Genomic DNA, 16,674 nt, shown 5'->3' on the forward strand with positions numbered 1-16,674 from the left:
CTGTGCGCGCGATGGTCTGCCTAATGGTTAAGATCAGGATGGCAGTATAGGTTAGAGTTAAATTCCATACCCACCACCTCATCCTAAGTGTAATAAATTGGATTGGCAATGCCAAACTAGAAATAACTTCCGAACTATTTTAGCTCTTTACCAAGCAGTACCTTGTGTCAAGCCATGTTTGGAGAAAAAAAAATATAAAAAGATAAATTATATGTTTAATATCTTGTATTCTCTTGGCTTGGGGACTTATCTAGAATAGTTTTATTTATATCTGAGCAATGCCTCAGGAAATTCATTTGATGTAAAAAAAAGTTATCCCCCAACTTAATTGCATCTTTGAAACATGGCCCAATTTCTCTCTTCGGAAATAGTGTGTCAATCATATTCGTAATAGTGGATTTTTCACTTTTGGAGATATGCCATGCATCTGCCTGCATGTCATGTCCTGGCATCATAGTATAAATCTGAACCAGGCCCTAATAGCCTATAGTGTCATTGCACTAATTTATATTATAACACCAAGCACTTGTTCTTCCGTTTAATATTGCATAGAAAGACTTCAGTCTGACATAATGATATACAGTAGAAAAGAAACATGATAAATGACACCAGCAGCATATGGCTGTGAAAGACTTCAGCGAACTCGAGATGCCATTGAATTACTTCCGTGTCTAAGGAAACGGGCGTTAATATGTAAATTGGCATAAATTCATCGGTATAGTTCAGTAATAAAAGATGAAGTCAATTGTGCTTAGGAAAATACACTGGTTAAACAACTGATAAATACGGTAAATGAAAATATTACAAAATCTGCGACAGGGTATTGCATTCAAATGATGCATCCTTATAGTAATCTCATAGCAACATATGGCAAAGTAAAATAGGAATAAATGTGCAGGCAACTGCATAAGTAATGAACAAACCCGAGTGTTAAATGGCAATATCAGGCAAAAACGTTGCATATTCATGGTATACAAGTATTAATATGATTTATGATTAGGGACTGAATCAAGAAAATAATAAGATGCTGACTGAAAAATTTTTAACGGTTTTTATGATCCGAACAACAAACCTCAAATTACTTTTTCTTTTACACATGGTACAAGGAAGACAAAATCCACAAATTAAAAAGTGAATCTACATCCACGAACACTTTAAATTCAGTAAAATTTCTCACAGCTGGATAGGTTTTAGGTTCAGCCTAAAATGCTGCGTTTTCTCACACAATGTTTACTTACAAAATAGCAACTACTTTATTTCCAATGTGGTTTTTCAGCCACGTTCTTTGTTTCAGATAGAGTTCAAGATAATCATTCACTTTGTCTGGAGCATTACCAGAAATTTTATTCCACTTTTTCCAACTTTTCTTTCTACGTTCTTCATCAAAAGGTTTCAGTTCTTCCAATTGAGGATCATTTCCACTTTTCTTATTGGTACTCGCTACGTTGTGATATTTCTCCATTTTTTGTAGTAATTTCCGCTCGCTTGAAGGTAGGGATGAACGCATTCTTTCAAATTCACTCTCGTCTTCATTCGATCCCAAATGGATCTCGTTTCGATCATTCATTTCGTCATCGTCAGACTTTTCCTCTTCTACATTCTGCTCGCCTAAAATTTTTTGTAGATGTCGGGAGCTTAGATGTTCCGCCACTGCTTCAATCTTGTGTTGCGCAATAATTTTTCTTGGATTTGTTGTTAATTCCATTATAGAAGAAAAGCTGCTCACTAAGGAACCTTCGTGCTTAAATTCTTCATCAAATGTTTTTCTAACGGCCAACAGCTTCGTATAAGACAATTTAACAGCAAATGTGTATCTTGCATCATAATGCATCACAGATGGAGGTCTTGCAGAGTGAGGGAAATGACCATTGAAAATAACCGCGCGACCATACATTGGTACGACTTCTGCAACATATTCGTTGTCTGGTGCATTATCATTCGTTTCCATGAATGCTGTTTCACCGTAATCAGCAGCTGTCCAATTTGGACTTAGGTATAACAAAAATGTCATTTCTTTTTCCTTCGAATGGGATGTATCAAGATGAAATCGAGTGTGATCATGTGTTCTTATCAGATTACATGCAACATCATAAGGATACCAGTCGGTGTCATTTTTTGTCACGAACTGTGACATTCTTTTTATGACTGGCCAAAATTGAGTATGGACAAAATCATCAACATTAATACCTGCTATCCATTGCACATTGTCACTGTCAACATCAATTGATCCATCAAAGAAATACGTTCCATACTTTATGACCCATGAACGCAATAAACTCAGACTTGATTCATCGAACAAACCATCGAATACCGCAACAAAATGGCCATTTCTATTTTCTCGATATAGTGTCATATGCTTATTAAAATCTAAGCTTGAAGCTTTTGAAGTATGGCCAATCCAATTGTTCAAGTATGGAGGATTGTGAAGTTCCGTCAAAAATTTTTGAAAATATGTTAACTTTTGAATATTCTTTCTCTCATCTGCACTGAAAGTAGAAACGATAATTCCTTGGGTTGCCAGCTGAGATATACTTGGTGGACGAAACACATATGTGATTGAGCTATCCCACACTACAATTCGACCAAATTTGTGTCGAATCGGTGCAAAAATTTCCCCATCTTCATCATAAAAAAACAACTCTCCATATGCATTTTTTCTCCAAACAACATTCATATAGATAGCAATCGAATACGAGTTTTCTTCCGCTGTTGCTTCTTGATGCAATTTTGTTCGATCACCCCGTCTGATCAATCCTGCATAAATCTCATTCATTCTAAAACTCAATTGTCGTCCATCATGGGTCTCGGCATCAATCGCTTGAATCAAATTTTTCAGTTGTAACCCTACATTTGTTTTTGCCAATACCGCAGGATCTTTCCATGATTTCCAAGGAATACCATTCCCAGAATCGTAAAGTGTTGCGTTCCTTCCTGAATGAATATCTGGTAACACATATCTGCAAAATGTTGATTGATAATTGTATTGAGGATAAATCACTAGGCCTATTTCTAAAAATACTATGGTGTTTTTATCCATTATCCAGTAATCAACTCAAAGTATTTAAATTCACATTAAAATTAACTTAGAATATCAAAGCAAATACTTGCCTCCAATTGTCATTGGTAGACATGAAGATATTCAGAGCCATAATATATTCCTCTGGAATTACTCCATCAAACACAAAAATGTGGCGACCATCTTTTAACGAATACTGCTCAGTGAGATGATCAAAAATTGACCTCTTGCTAGAGATATCACCTCCAAGTATCAAATTTACTCCAAAAAACAGAAGAAAAGTCCCAATGAGAATCAGCCTCATTATTTCTGTGGAATACCCTGGCATAAATAAACTCTCTATATTTCTGTAATATGGAAATGCATATCATTATCATGACTGTCAGAAGGTGATATGTTGTAAACCAGTACTGGCAGACAGACATATATTGCAATACTTTGATCTCAGTAGCTCTAAATGTAACAAAAGTTTTCAGATGCAGATAATAAGTATAAGTTTATTTCGACTCCATAATCAGCAATAGACGATAAAAAAATAGATAAAAACAAAAGTAAAAGTAACTGATTATAGAATCGGGGAAGCGAACAAAACCTAGAGTAAGGTTTGAAACGTACAGATTTTAGGTGGAAAGGTATTGATAAAAGAAGTAGTACGTGTTCGCTCACCCAAGATCATAAACATAGAAACTTATTATACAGTTAATGAAAAGATCTTCAACGGACTAGAAAATTACCTGATACATCATCCAAAAATTGTGTCAGACACTGCTACGTCACAATCACAAAATAGAACTTGTCAAAGTACAGCGATGATCACCAGTCATGGTGTCGGCGACTACCTTTTACGTACTCGATAGAATTTTAATATTTGAACCAAATGTTAACATGCTGAGATATTACTTGACTAAATTAGACGGTTGCAATATACGAACATAAAAATGTTCAGAATATTATTATTATCTATATAAGTTACAGATATATTTAACACACTGCAACAATACTCTGACACCAGACTCCATGGCAGTGTGGCTAGCGCATTATTTTGTTTGTCTGCGGGCGGCGTGCATCTAAATATCAGGTCATACAGTCGCCAGTCATGCCACGCAAAACGTATTCAAGATGTATCGCTGTTTTAGAAATTAAACCACTCAACACTGCAACAGGAAATCGCTAGACAAATGGAGGATGTTCAACGCATAATATAGAATTATCTTGACACGCCTGATAGGCTACTGATCAAAGTGACTATAACACTTTGTGTGGCTATAGTCACTATGATACTGATAGCCCACGCCGCGACCTTTGCGTTACCGTGGAGTTGGTAGTCACTCAAAGTTGTTTAATGTCATTGATCACAGAGACTTTTTAGCCCTTGAATTAGATTGGTATTTATGTATTTGTATTTGCAATTGAGGTATCCATTAGAAAAAATGTCATAGAATATTTTCCCAGTGTAAACCCTTTACCCGACAAAATTTCTTTACCGCAATTTTTTTGCTCTCGCGAGATTTATTTTATTTATAAAAGCATCGCATTCATATTATATATACACAATAATAAAAATACAACTGCACTTTAAAAAAACGAGGATAGTTTTCCACTTCTTGTTATGAATTGACAGTTCACCATTTTTAGTTGCAATAGTTTTTTCACAAATAATATTAAATTTGTGTCATATATAAAATTGACAAAATTGAGGTCTTTCATTACGAAGTTTACATTTGTATATGAAATATCTGGCACATAATAAAACACAATTTATACCTTGGTTTTGCCCAACGACTAACATACCGGTTTTGCCCTACTCCCAATAAAGTTTCTCCATGTGTCAAATTAAGGTCTAACCCATATTCAACAGTTAGCCACGCATTAACTATCTCCCAAAATTGCTGCACGAATTCACAAAAATAAAATGAACGTTACACAGTTTCAATATGCATATTACAAAATTTATACTTTGGACTTGGTGTTTTTATTGCCACTAGGTGGCGCTAAGTGTTTATATATATATTTGAGAATTGATCTCTTGTTTATTCTATATAACAGGTTATTGGTTAGGACTGCTCGCAAAGCAAATTTGACATGAAATGAAATAGAGCAATAGAAAACTTTTCCATGCAGTGTCAACCAATTACATAGGTCAGGGTGGTCCAAGGTTGTCAACTCCGGCGGCCACAAGATTATTTTAGCATTGTTCACGGGCCACAAATAGTGCCAAGAATAGGTAAACAGTGCATTACAAAACAAACACTTTTATTATGCGAACCCATTGATCATTATTTGTCAAGCTTAAACATGAAAAAACCACCAAAAAACTTACTAAAACCTGCATAAGCATTTTTATATCTACATTTAGTGTAAGATTTCGACGGAAAAGGGTACTCCTGTAGTATGTGAATCAAGATGGCGGACACCGGAACGTAGTATGTGTACCAGGTTGGGGTCAGGTCATAATTTCACGTACAAATAGCTAGTCCCCAAACTCACAATATAACTAAATTAAGGAAAATTGGAATAAAATTATGGCCTAGCCCCAATCTGGTACACATACCACGTTCCGTTGTCCGCCATCCTGGTACGCATACTGTATGTGTACCGAAAAAAGTGCCATTACACAAGTCAATTCAGTGACATTAGTGATGTAACAATATGTTGAAAGATTTTTCTGGTTAAGTTCATGACAAAACAACACCAAATGCGATTTCTTGATTACCCTCCGATTTCGACGCGTCCACAGATAATGCAGCGGCGGACCACATGTGGCATATATTTTATTAATGCTTTTAATATCTTCGATCAGACTAAGATGCGGATTGGCTTCTGAGGTTTTTGATAAATTAGTTTTTCATTCTTGGTGTATACATTATATAATTTTTAAATACACCTGCATGTCATTATAAAAACTAGAAAAACAACAATAATGAAAAATATACGGAAACATTGAAATTTTTTGTTTAGAATCACAAATACCATCAATAAAACAGATATTTTTACTATTCCAATCATCCATATTTTTATTGAACCACAGAGGTGCATGTAAATGATTTGCATCCCTAATAACCTTGGATTTGAAAATAAACCAACAGTACAAAGAGTATCTCTCAAACATTTTGAATAAATATTATTGATATACACTCCATGCAGATAAATATTTCCATAAAATGAAGCCATTTCTCCTTACAAATTTCATAAAAACATTTCTATAGACTTCTACGAGACATAAATTTCGTCATTTATTAAAAATTTAACCCATCTTAATTTTTGACCAATGAAAAATGATTCCACATCAAGCATATTGACCCCCCCCCCTCCTTTACAGATGCAATTAATGTATTACGTTTGATCCTCTTAACTTCATAGCATATCTTATTTACTTCCATTATAAAACTATTGGGCAGTCTTACTGGTAAGATGGATACTACATAAACTAATGAGCTCGACATTTAAAGATTTGATAACAGTGATTTTTCCGAGGAAATCTAGATTTTCTTCGGACCATATTTGTGCAACCACATTCATTGTTCTCGAGTTGGCGCTTACAAACAAGTATCGGTATATGTATATGTTCATGACCTGATAGCTGATGTTAGCTGGTCTATCGTATCTTTTTCGGGAACTCCTTGGTAGACAAAATGATATTTGATTTTGAAGCAATTGAAAATGACAAATATTCAGCAAAACTACCTAAATGAAAAATGTTCACTACTATGTCTGAAAACCTGTCTGATTGATTGGAAAGAGTGTCTGACCAGCTGATAAATTTTAAATTTCCGTTATCATCTTGCCGCTTAGTCAATGATACGTAAGTAAACTGGGACGTTGATGCTAAGGGAAACATCCAACCCAGCGATGAAAATGAAGGTGAATTAATCATCATAGCTTCCCGGTATTTATATTGAAAATATGACACCGACTGCCTAGGATTCAGCCTTTATGTCGGTTTTACTAAATATGGACTCAACCACCAACATAAAAAGTAATAAAAAAAAAGTTTAAAAAATATTAATTGGCCTATCTAGCTAATTCAAAGTTGTATTGCATTTCGTTCAAACTTGAAAATTGTTTAAATCCAAATGTCAAACCGGAAGCCAGTTATCATTGAACATATTTAAATATTTTCATCTTAAAATAAATATATATATAATTACATCAAAAACATATAATGTAATCTACTCGCAATTTTGGCTTGAGCGGCCAAACGTTTGAACGGCCAACATCCCAAAAGCAGAAAAATATAGAACAAGGTAAAGTTATGACCAGAAAAGTGTTCGTCCGTTTGAGATAGGCGTTACAGAGGGTTAAAGCAAGCGTTTGCATCCGGTACATAGTGCATGCTGGCTGGTCACATTTATATTAATGACGTATTTGAAATAAAAAATTGAACGGTGATTAGAAATATATTAAGAAAGCAGTGTCACCACCGTATATAATATTTACTTGAGCCGCCCTGAGATAATTGCCGCGTTTCTTGAAGATCGGATTTATTTCATTTGTATACGCTTTGCATAAAACGTGTAGCTTTCGCTTAAGCATATTTTGTGGCGTCATTTGTAAACTTTACCTTTAAATTCGTGAAATTAGCGCATTTAAGAAACAAAAGAATAGAACGCCACTCTCGACCGCCCATTCTACCACAACCAGCCCTTTGCTGTATCATAATCGATTTTTAAATGCCTTCCGATTGATGTTATCTTACGGAAAAACAACTAGGTCAAATTATCACTCAGCTAAGTTTGATGAAGTGTGGCTTTCACGTAGGATCTATTGAACTAATCGATGTAGCTTTATCTCACGTAAAAGCAGGATCATTGGCCCTAGAAGAGAGGGCGTAACTCTCAGACCTATATGTAGGTTTTATGTTGTTAGAGAAGTCATAAAATACATGAATGATCGGTTCGCACGCGGGACAAGTAAGGGGAGGAACATCTAGACGTAAGTGAAACCTAGAAACAAATTTAACTTTTAGATGTGAAATTCCAAATCAAATAAAACCTTGCACAGTAAACCAGGAAAAATACACCGTGCATAACTAAATTTTCCCAAATTGAGGTCACGCTCACTCACACAAGAGTGAATGAGATTCATTAGCAAAGTTACAGGTGACCACGAAATTCCAAGAAGAGTTAATAATGTATAATATAGCGCATTGATCGCTTTGACTTTTTAGAAGAGCTGTAAAATGATCATGTAAGAAAATGTGTGTCTAAAAAGTTTCTTAGTTCCAAAATCATTTTTATGCGACGCCGCACCAAGCTTTTTGAAAGAATCAAGATTTTTTACGGTTCGGAATTACCTAGCCAATTTACACCATTGAAATTTTGAGCCACTGGGGTGGTGGGTATGGGATTTGAACCTGAGATTTTGATCTTGTTATAGATAAGTCCAACGCTTTCACCATTGGGCCATCGCTGAACGATTAAATTTGAAGATGATTGTTTTAATTCGGTCAAGGATCTATGAATGAATGTTTGACTAATCCACGTTGAAGAGAAAAGTTCGCGCAGGTGGAGTACACAAACATGGAATAAATATCAACGTGTGCGATAAAGAGGCGAACAATGAACGTTGTTTTTTATATATACTTTCCTCTCACACCATGAGAGTAGTCTACTACAGCGTATATGTATAAACTGAGTTGTTTTGTTGTGTGGTAACTAGAACAAGTATACATCTTATATCAGATAGCTTGTTGTGCTTTTCACTGATATTCCGTTGCGCTTTTTGGTTTAGGAGAGTAAAATGTTTTTGCAGAGATAATTGCTCAAAACATGATTAATCTAAATAAGGCACTTCAACTGTCTAGTTGTCGAGTTCTAAATTTCTGCATAATTTATTGCAGAAGAGAAGATATTTTGGCAAAATAGCCTTTGGGCGTCTTAAACGTCACTGTCAGATAATATATTTATTGCTTTGTTCGGGCGAAATTTCGACGAAAATATAGTAACGTGATCAGCGTTCGTAATCAATTTATTTGCGCCGCTTCTGACGATACTCGATCTCATTCACAGTATTAGAATATAGACAAATATGCTGGCGTCTTTCCGAGTTATCTTATTATGAATTCCATAATTGATTCCATAAGTGTTAAAAACGCACGTCGTTGTCTTCCTGTTTCGGATAAATGGTGTCGATAGGTAGATAGATTGAACGCATTGAGTTTAATAATTGAAGATGACCTGGTCAAATCACTCAAGCGCGATGAACGACCCCGCGTTATACGCACTTAATAGCCGTTTGTTCAGGCGTCTTCCAGCACCTGTAATGTGCATAATAGATGGAATTGTGCTGGCTTAATGTTTAGTTCGAAATTTACCTCGTAGAAATGCAGCCGCTATCGGTCATAGTATAATTGATCTCATATTTGGTGGTTTCAAGCAACTGTCAAGCATGAGTGTATGATAATATTCGAGACATTTAATTGAGTACTAATCGAGGTATGATTCACGTATGACGGTTTAAATTTCGGACGTATAATAACAAAGATGATGAAGCAGTGTACTGTAGTATGTTTATTTACTAAATTTTGTGCATGCGTTAATGATACTATAAAATACAAAATGGAAGCACTGGAGAAAGTTCAGAATAGTAAAGCAGGTTTATTCCAGTTTAGCTAGAAAATGGAGACGAAGCGCAAATTAATTCCCATTTCAACGTGAACATGCAAAAATCGAGATTAATCGCACGAATGAGTTCAAAGGGGGATTCGCCTGTGATTTTCTTTCGGTAGTCATAAGTAAGTGCACAATTATCGATAACCAGAGAGCATTGTTTTACCGTATTATATTTTTGGTGTTTACTATATATATATATTAAACAGGCCAGATATGGAAACGCTTCAACGCGGCACCAATCTTATATGATATGTATATATGATGAATTTTCAACAATGAATGAGAACGCGCACTTCTAGTATGGTACGTTTCGAAAATAGACTTTGCGTCGCTTACAATGGATCATGAACTTTTCAAACTTGTCGAGTAAGTCTCATTTTTTTCCTTGTTGGAACGCTTTATTCCGGATTGTACCGCTTTCAACCAGACCTAACCAATTTTTGCGGAAATCATACGTCTTATTCTGCGAGAAAGTTTCGACTTTGCACCATCTTTGTATCCAAGAAGCATTATTAGTTGTCGCGGTTATCAATGATATTCACGAAAAACAAATCGACTAAGCTATTACGAAAATCCGGAAATGATTTTGCAAAGTTTTAAACTAATATGATAAATAACTACAATGCACTATAACGTTCACAAAGAAAATTACATATGTCGACCTGTTTTACGTTGTAGGTATCCGTGGTCAGATAGGCGAATACCAGCGATCACTTGTGCTTTCAAAAATAGAAATAGCTTAGTCAAAAGGGATGAAACAAGCCCCTTTTCATTCGAGTAATATTCGGTGTTATTCTCGCTCTGTTTCGATATTCCGTCTGCTAATTGCCGTCTAAGTGTAAAGACAGCCTAGCTATGAATATTGTATGTAAATTTATGCATTCAAAGTTTTCGATTCCACAAATGTCAGGATGGGTATATATATCTATGTAAACCATTAGAAAGTTTGCAATCTGTTCAGATTACGCAATGTTTGAGAAAGCTTTTCTACCAAATATTTCACCAAACAAGAGCGTCTAGTTTTTGCAAACAAAGAGCCGTGTTAATATTCACGTCGTACGTTCATTGTGATCTGCTAGTCGTTGAAGGCCATCGTTCCGTAAAAAGTTGAGTTGCCATACGATTTTCGCAGTCTTGTAAACAAATTTTGCTGTTTTGTTTGCGCGCAGAATAGCATGATATATCCTGTTTACGCTTTGGCGTCATTGTGGCCCATGCGTGTGGCTGGAGTGTAGGTTTAGAGTTAGTGATTCATTCGTGGCCTAACCATGCTTAGTCTGGATTAATTTTATTCACTTGGGTACTTGAATAATACGGCAATGCCGCCACGTCACGATCCAAAATAGCCAGTGCTTAGCTTTTGCAGCGAGCGGATCAGCTGATGCCGGTTTATAATCTGAACAAAAGAGCTTTGCAACTAGAAAGGGATTTCGTGAATAAACGGCAGATAGAGTGTTTATAGCGTTACTGATATCTGGTGTGGACATTAGCTAAAGTTGCCTTTCGTGCAAGTTGTAGCTTTCTCTGTTTTAGATTTATATATTCTCGAACTTTTCCAATCCAGTATTGTTCAAAATATGCCAGGAAGTCATATGAAATCCTTTTAACAGCGCACATTGAAATAAAAATATTTGCAAATAAGGACTAAAAATAGGAAACCAGACTTAAAATTACTACTGGCGTCGCATTGCCTGACGTTGTAGGAACGGATGGTTTATAAATGTTGAAGTTAACTTTTATTTTTAATCAGACTGATCTATGGAGAAATTTGTCAGCAAAACGGCAAACTGTACGAGAGAATAACAACTAGATTTTTTCAAATTTTTGTCTGACATAGTTGGTAGGAATGAACCTTTGATTTGGGGTCGCTATAACTACACAGACCGATTGTTGTTTTCTGCTCGCATAATCATAATATCTAATTTTCGAATTTCAGTATTTTCTTTTGGTTGGAGCGTTAGACTATATATATATGACTGTAAAATATATTGGCCGACACACGGTGAGCCTATCATAAAGAGGTCGAAGTAGATGCTTCAACGTGTAGAGGGGTCCTTGTGGATGGATATCCGGAGACCTGGTAATTATTACCGGAGTCCCAAAAACTGCAATAAAACGTAATAATTTGCGGAATATAAAATATACAACAATTTGGATATGGAGCCTACTACATCTACAAGGTAAGCGTTAAAAATACTGTAAATATTTTCGATTTTTGCATATATCATCTCGCGAGGAAACACATATAGGGCCGCTATTTCAATATTGCTCCTCGCTGGAGACTATCCCCAGCGAGCATATCCAGCTCTATTCAAACATATCAAACTATTATATCACACGTCTATAGTTCGGGCGAGACAACTTTAATTCACGGTCACATAACCACATCAACTAAGCTCGTGCATCGTTCTTGACAGTTTTGGCGTGTAAAGATAAACTTCTGAAAGTATCAGAGCACAGTTAATATCTTGAACTTCATACAACCTACAGCCTCAAATCGGTTGTGCAGGCGTGATAAATATTTATTTTTCAAATTACACACTCCTTAAACTCTACATGCGACTTTACTTAATCTTTTTCGGCATGTTGCATGCAATTTGTCCGTCTTCGGCACATGATCTTACCCCTACAATTGATACTTTTATGAGCCGTGGAGCATACAAAAACTGTTCTTAGACGACAAGTTTCAGCCACAGCACAAATGCCTCGGGTTAATCCCGTTGCCACTTTTTGTTTGAAGTTTTAAATCCGGTGCATTTTTGCGGAGTAATCTGAGGAATTATGTGCAATTATTGATCCCGTTTTTTATCCCTCCTATCGTTAACTAATCCTAACCTTAAATTTTAATAGCAATAAAGCAAGTTGGGCAACTCAAGCCAAATGCATTATTTATGGATATTGTATGTTCCTGACAACATTTTCTCTAATCAAAACAACAGGCGTGTTTTTCATTCACCTTCAAAATGATTTCGGGGCTTCTGCTGCCCAGGCATCTTTCACTATCAGTTTACCCAGTGCGGTCGTTTTTATGGGAGGTACGTACTTCATGTTTATGATATTTTAATTGAGAAGTAATTGGGCTAGTGATCTGAACTAAATCGAATATTTGTACAACGAAAAAGGGGGGGGGGGGGTTACTGAACGCGACAGAAAAATCATTGAGGCTTTGAACTCCGTGATTTTCAATTTTTACGCAAGTCATAGTAGGCTAATATAAATATGAGAAAATATTTACCTTTAGCATTTTCCACGAAAGTTTTTTATGAACTTGGGACATTATGCCCGATTTTTTTTAAGCCAATCCTATGAAATATTTCTTGTTTCAGGTCCTGCCTACGGAGCTGTTTTCAATTCTGCCGGCATTAAACCAACTTTTGCATTAGCTGGAATTTTGATGTTTATCGGGTTTGGAAGCTGCTTCTTTGCATCAAACTTATTTTTCACACAAATTTTCATGTGCATTGCAGGTAAATATAAATTGCAGGTTTATATAAATACTATAGTTCTATTTGACGGTAAATATTTTTAAAAAAGGTTTGAATTAATTTTTTTTAGGTATTGGGGCAGGTTTGTCAAATGTGGCAACACTCACTTTGTTGGGGCGGGCATTCTATACAAGCCGCCCAGTAGCACTTGGCGCTCTTGCTATGGGCGGGGCAACAGCCGTAGCGGTGGGTGGACCAGCTTTACAGTTGTGCATAGACTCGTACACGTGGCGTGGGGCGTTATTGATTCTTGGCGCATATTGTCTTCACGGTGTTGTAATCGGATTAGCTTTGGAACCTGTTTATTTGGAGATTGTTAGAAAAAGAGAGACAGCGCTAATTTTGAGAGTCCTCAAATCTCCCGCCAGAGAAAGGAACTACGAGATTGAAGGTATATATGAAATTTTTGAATTGTTGGAGCCTATTTATTTTCTTATATATACTGAGTTCTAAGTAGTATTTTCTCATTTAAATCTCAGAAGATTCTTGTTCAAACGACTGCACATCTAGATCAAGCACAGATGAAGTGTTTGGAGAGGAAAATATTGTATTTGAAGAGCAGCAACGAACTTCGACACCGTTTGTTAGTCCTCGTACACGACGACATCAGCGACGCAAGTCTTCAGTCTACGATCGATTTGCTGCTCTCGGAACAAATTTTGCATCAGTATTTGATGTCAGCTTACTAAAAAATCCTTGGTTTGTCTGCTATTGTCTTTCGTGCGGATTCAGTATAAGTTCAAGAATTTTATCCGGTCTTTATCTAGTGCGCTATGCACAAGCTTTTGGAATCAACGATCAAGATGCAGCGATGAAATTGACGGTATGTGAAGGAATTTCATTTGCAATGACTCCAGTGATTGGATTTTTGACAAGCGTGAAGAGAAAAACAAGTAAGAATGTCACTTGAAAAATCGTAGCTGTAACTTATTTTCCCCCTTTATTCAGCAGTTTAGAAGTTCAAAGCAACGTAAATTTGGATACATTGTTTTTTTTTTAAACTCAAGGATATTTGTATAAGGTAAAATATTTTCGTGCATCAAGGTCGAAGGGAGGAAAACAAATTCTTGCAATGGATTCGTATAATAATTTCATCAATAAGACGATCGTATTTACTTGGAAGTTTTCAAATTTTAATGGCAATTGTCATCGCATTTTCAACAATCATAACACACAATGAAGGATTTGTAGCATATGCAGCTATGTTAGGATTTTGCTATGGTAAGTAAGAATGTGTCAAGATTAAGCCATCGTAAATGTTTGATTTACAATCTCACAGCGGATTTCTAAACTGCATTCCACAGAATCCAACTGGAGTTCAGAGCGCACCTGAAATTACTAATTTCGAAATAATAGGGTATCAAATTTGATAGGGGGTAAATATGCATTAGTAAAATGACTCACCGCAACGAAACCTAACACAACTGTCGTTCCTGCAACGATAAATACTGTCGCATGGTACACTCGAGCAACAGAGCATCGCCGCGTGTCAGTTACCATACCCAAAGTAACGTTATAGATGCATTTGTCGACAATCTCAAGTTCATTACATTTTTAGTTGGGTACAGAATTTGCCCTTTAAAATTGTTCAACTTCCATACGAAGTTATTTGCGTTCTCATAAGCATTCTCATTCTTCTTTCAGGTGGAGTAACTTCTATGACCAACGTAGTATTAGCGGACATGTTCGGGACGAAGCAACTTGCCGGTGCGTTCGGTTACAGGTCACTGGCATCGGGAATCATGTTTCTTGGAATACCACCGTCGATCGGTTACTTTATAGATATGACTGGTACATATAAAGTGGCACAATATTTTACAGGTACAATGACATTATTAGCTGGCATTTTGACCATTTTAAGCCAAGCAATGATACTTCGGAATGAGAGGCTCCTTGACAGAAACAATAATAAAAATGATGACGTAGTTGTCACGTAGCGAGATAAACACGCACACGATCAGCTGAAGTAATACGGCACGAAATGACGCCATGTAATTATACAATTCGATAAAAACATATGCGTCGGTTAGTCGTGATCCTCCAACAAAAAATGAACTCCGCTACCAAAAGTGAATGATGTTATCACCATTGCGCTCGCACGAACCAAATTCTTGTTGGTCTGTATACTCGTACGTATTATTTTTTCATTTTATTGTTTTTTTGACAAATTGCGCGAAAAAATTAAAGGCGCCAAAACTGGTACATCAAAATTGTTGGCAAAATGGCTCATACGGTACAATTGTATGATCCGAAATTGTTATTGATGGTCGTTGTATAGTGTTAACACACACGGGCAAACATTTTTTATATTTTCATTTCTTTTTTAAATTTATATTATTTTAACTGTTCAAATTTGAGAACATCGAGCGTACTTGTATTCAAGTGCTATATAAACCGCCTGTTTATATTCTTAGTTCGTTCGAAAACGTGCTTTATTCAGAATGAAATAATATTGCGGATCTGTCTACTTTTATTGCTTAAATTTATGTCCTATATGACTTTTTTTATTATTATTTCTCTGCACTTCCATCTCAGTACGATATTCGTAAACTCGTGCAATAAATAAAATGCACTTTCTTATGTTTGCAATGATAAACGGACCTCAAAAGTGATATGGCCTACGTGTGTATGTATGCATGAATGTACTTAAGGTTTCTTCAGGAAGAATAATTTTTTGTGATTCTTTTATGAGCATATGCAAAGATGACATGTGCAGGATCGTGATGTTTTTACTTTACCACATTGCTGTCACGTACATTCAAATGGTCCATCTTTTCGTGACATTCATTCTTCGCATCCATTACGGCATTGCATCCGAGTGTAAACAACATTACCTCAACTGATTGAGGTCGGTAAACTGCCAATTGCCAAAATGTGTTCGGCATTCCGTTTCTACTTCCAATTATCCATAAAGGGGAAGTAAAGGCGGAAGACGACCTAAAATTAGTTTGGTCGTTCCCAGACTTTCGACCCCAGAAAAAATGTATTCTTCTACTTTACCATTGCTCATTTTCCAAGCCAATGTTCATAATCACGCCCTAAAATCAGTCGAGTAAAAATATCAGAACCACTGCTTAAATTTAATTTGTTACTTATTGCCGATTGGTCAGTGTTAAATGAATAGAGTAACTAGTTAGTTGTTCTCATGCATAGACTTGATAGTGGAGGAAGCTGTCACGCTGACCACACTACCTACGACAGAGAGGATTCCAGCAATTCTATGGTATATTATTGTTCCCCATGGGGCACGAGTGTTCCCAAACACAATGCGCCATCAGCCGAGCATGTAGCTACCTATCAGAGGTGCGATGGCACGAGTGTTCCCAAACACAATGCGCCATCAGCCGAGCATGTAGCTACCTATCAGAGGTGCGGTGGCACGAATGTTCCCAAACACAATGCGCCATCAGCCGAGCATGTAGCTACCTGAAACGTACTGCGGTATCGAGTTCTTTCAACATCTGGCATGACATAGTACTGGTACAGCTACAATTTTCCGTTGTATTATATGGTACACCAGAAATTTAACTTTCCTGAAATTCATTTCCCACGCGGCTAGATA

General features: G+C 36.4%; 2 protein-coding genes across 4 annotated transcripts; one reads left to right on the forward strand and one right to left on the reverse strand.

The window, feature by feature from the left end:
• Window positions 1-523: 523 nt before the first annotated feature.
• LOC120333637 (uncharacterized) lies at window positions 524-3,382 on the reverse strand. The gene is made up of 2 exons (XM_039400979.2): window positions 3,109-3,382; window positions 524-2,957 (listed from the first exon to the last, which is right to left on the reverse strand). The coding sequence occupies exons 1-2, from the start codon at window positions 3,342-3,344 to the stop codon at window positions 1,235-1,237; spliced, it is 1,959 nt and encodes a 652-aa protein (XP_039256913.2). The 5' UTR covers window positions 3,345-3,382; the 3' UTR covers window positions 524-1,234.
• An 8,027-nt stretch (window positions 3,383-11,409) lies between these two features.
• LOC120333617 (monocarboxylate transporter 2-like) lies at window positions 11,410-15,724 on the forward strand. 3 transcript variants are annotated; one of them, XM_039400948.2, is made up of 7 exons: window positions 11,410-11,807; window positions 12,478-12,662; window positions 12,954-13,094; window positions 13,183-13,503; window positions 13,595-14,005; window positions 14,157-14,333; window positions 14,757-15,724. In XM_039400948.2, exons 1-7 carry the CDS (start codon window positions 11,785-11,787, stop codon window positions 15,047-15,049), a joined length of 1,551 nt encoding a protein of 516 aa, XP_039256882.2. In that variant the 5' UTR covers window positions 11,410-11,784; the 3' UTR covers window positions 15,050-15,724. The 3 variants fall into 3 exon arrangements, with proteins under 3 accessions (XP_039256882.2, XP_039256881.2, XP_039256883.2); XM_039400947.2 differs by having other exon boundaries at window positions 11,424-11,807; window positions 13,592-14,005; XM_039400949.2 differs by having other exon boundaries at window positions 11,424-11,807; window positions 12,567-12,662; window positions 13,592-14,005.
• Window positions 15,725-16,674: the final 950 nt, after the last annotated feature.

This window comes from Styela clava, chromosome 15 (assembly GCF_964204865.1).
Source record: "Styela clava chromosome 15, kaStyClav1.hap1.2, whole genome shotgun sequence".
In the NCBI taxonomy this organism is placed as follows: domain Eukaryota; kingdom Metazoa; phylum Chordata; class Ascidiacea; order Stolidobranchia; family Styelidae; genus Styela; species Styela clava.

Coding starts and splice junctions, on each gene's coding strand:
- LOC120333637 (XM_039400979.2), bottom strand. CDS start 3,344: ATGCCAGGGTATTCCACAGAAATAATGAGGCTGATTCTCATTGGGACT. Junction 2,958..3,108: donor TCTACCAATGACAATTGGAG/GCAAGTATTTGC, acceptor AACATTTTGCAG/ATATGTGTTACCAGATATTC.
- LOC120333617 (XM_039400947.2), top strand. CDS start 11,785: ATGGAGCCTACTACATCTACAAG. Junction 13,095..13,182: donor AATTTTCATGTGCATTGCAG/GTAAATATAAAT, acceptor AATTTTTTTTAG/GTATTGGGGCAGGTTTGTCA. Junction 14,334..14,756: donor TATGTTAGGATTTTGCTATG/GTAAGTAAGAAT, acceptor TTCTTCTTTCAG/GTGGAGTAACTTCTATGACC.